The 1,575-nt window shown below is 45.3% G+C and overlaps 1 protein-coding gene across 1 annotated transcript; it reads left to right on the forward strand.

The window, feature by feature from the left end:
* Positions 1–420: 420 nt before the first annotated feature.
* On the forward strand, positions 421–870 carry LOC131827939 (endogenous retrovirus group K member 21 Pro protein-like). Its single transcript, XM_059168876.1, has one exon. It carries the CDS (start codon positions 421–423, stop codon positions 868–870), a length of 450 nt encoding a protein of 149 aa, XP_059024859.1.
* The last annotated feature ends 705 nt before the right edge of the window (positions 871–1,575 follow it).

Genomic DNA, 1,575 nt, shown 5'->3' on the forward strand with positions numbered 1-1,575 from the left:
TGCAAATGCCCAGGACATGGTATCCTCCCTCGGAGAAAGGCGCGCAACCTCTGGATCTGCAAGGCTCGATATCAGAGCAGCCGCCCGAATGGTCCTAACTCTGGAGATGGGCATTCAAGCATTGGCCTCCGATCTAAGAGGGGGCCCCCCTCATGGTACTGTAGGTTTATTACTTGGCCGAAGCTCCACTTATCTAAAAGGTCTGATAGTTCACCCTGGGGTAATAGATTCAGATTATGAGGGAGAGATCAAGATACTGTGTCTTCACCAAGGGGAGTTACTGCAATTCGCCCAGGAGATCAGATAGCTCAACTTCTCATACTCCCTAGCCATCATGAAGCCTTTCCCAGTAAAGGAAAAGAAAAAGGTACGAGAGGTTTGGGGTCTACGGGAGTTGACCTAACATGCCTGACCCTGGATATGACTGATAGGCCCACAATTACCCTCAAGGTGCAAGGAAGGAAATTTTTAGGGTTACTGGATACGGGCGCCGATAAGAACATCATCAGCCAACAAGAGTGGCCTCCGAGATGGCCCCTAACACAAGCAAAACAAACACTCAGGGGTTTAGGAATCACTCAAAGTCCTGATCAAAGCGCAGCTACCCTTGAGTGGGAGGATGATGAAGGCCATAGGGGAACTTTTCAGCCCTACGTCTGCAATATTCCTATTTCCCTCTGGGGACGAGACGTTTTGGAACAGATGAGCGTCCGCCTGACAACTGAAACTATATACAGCCCCCGATCAATAGCTATGATGCAAAAAATGGGATACATACCAGGAAAAGGGTTAGGGAAACAGGAGCAAAGTAAAATAGACACCATCCCTTTCACCTCAGAATATAAGGGGCAAGGCCTGGGTTTTCGGTAAGGGCCACTGAGGCAATGAAAATAACGTGGAAGACAGATATGCCCTGCTGGGTGCCTCAGTGGCCCCTTACTAACGAAAAACTATCAGCTGCTAAAGCCCTGGTACAGGAACAGTTAGAGGCGGGCCATATGAAACCTTCTACCTCACCTTGGAATACACCTATCTTTGTTATTAAAAAGAAATCTGGTAAATGGAGACTTTTACATGATCTTAGAGAAATTAATAGGCAAATGCAGAACATGGGACCAATACAGCTGGGATTACCCATGATAACCGCCTTACCGAGAAACTAGCCATCAATAGTGGTTGACATAAAAGATTGCTTTTTCTCTATCCCTCTGCATCCTGAGGATACAATTAAATTTGCCTTTACCCTACCTTCTATTAATCATGCAGAGCCTAACCAAAGATATGAGTGGACTGTCCTCCCTCAGGGCATGGCTAATAGCCCCACTATGTGTCAATTATATGTTTCTAAAGCCATACAGCCCATTAGAGAGACTTACCCTGACTTAATGTGTTACCATTACATGGATGACATATTGTTGTGTGGATCTGACTCTACTACAGTTTCGGAAGCCTTAGTAATGTTACAAAAGGAGCTAAATTCATGGGGGTTAATTATAGCCCCCGAAAAGATACAGGCTTCCAACATCAAAAACTATTTAGGCATGAAACTATACAATACCATGGTAAAACCTTCAA

This window comes from Mustela lutreola, chromosome 3, assembly GCF_030435805.1.
Source record: "Mustela lutreola isolate mMusLut2 chromosome 3, mMusLut2.pri, whole genome shotgun sequence".
In the NCBI taxonomy this organism is placed as follows: Eukaryota; Metazoa; Chordata; class Mammalia; order Carnivora; family Mustelidae; genus Mustela; species Mustela lutreola.

Excerpts from the sequence above, each read along its gene's own strand:
- LOC131827939 (XM_059168876.1), top strand. The coding sequence starts at position 421 with ATGACTGATAGGCCCACAATTACCCTCAAGGTGCAAGGAAGGAAATTT.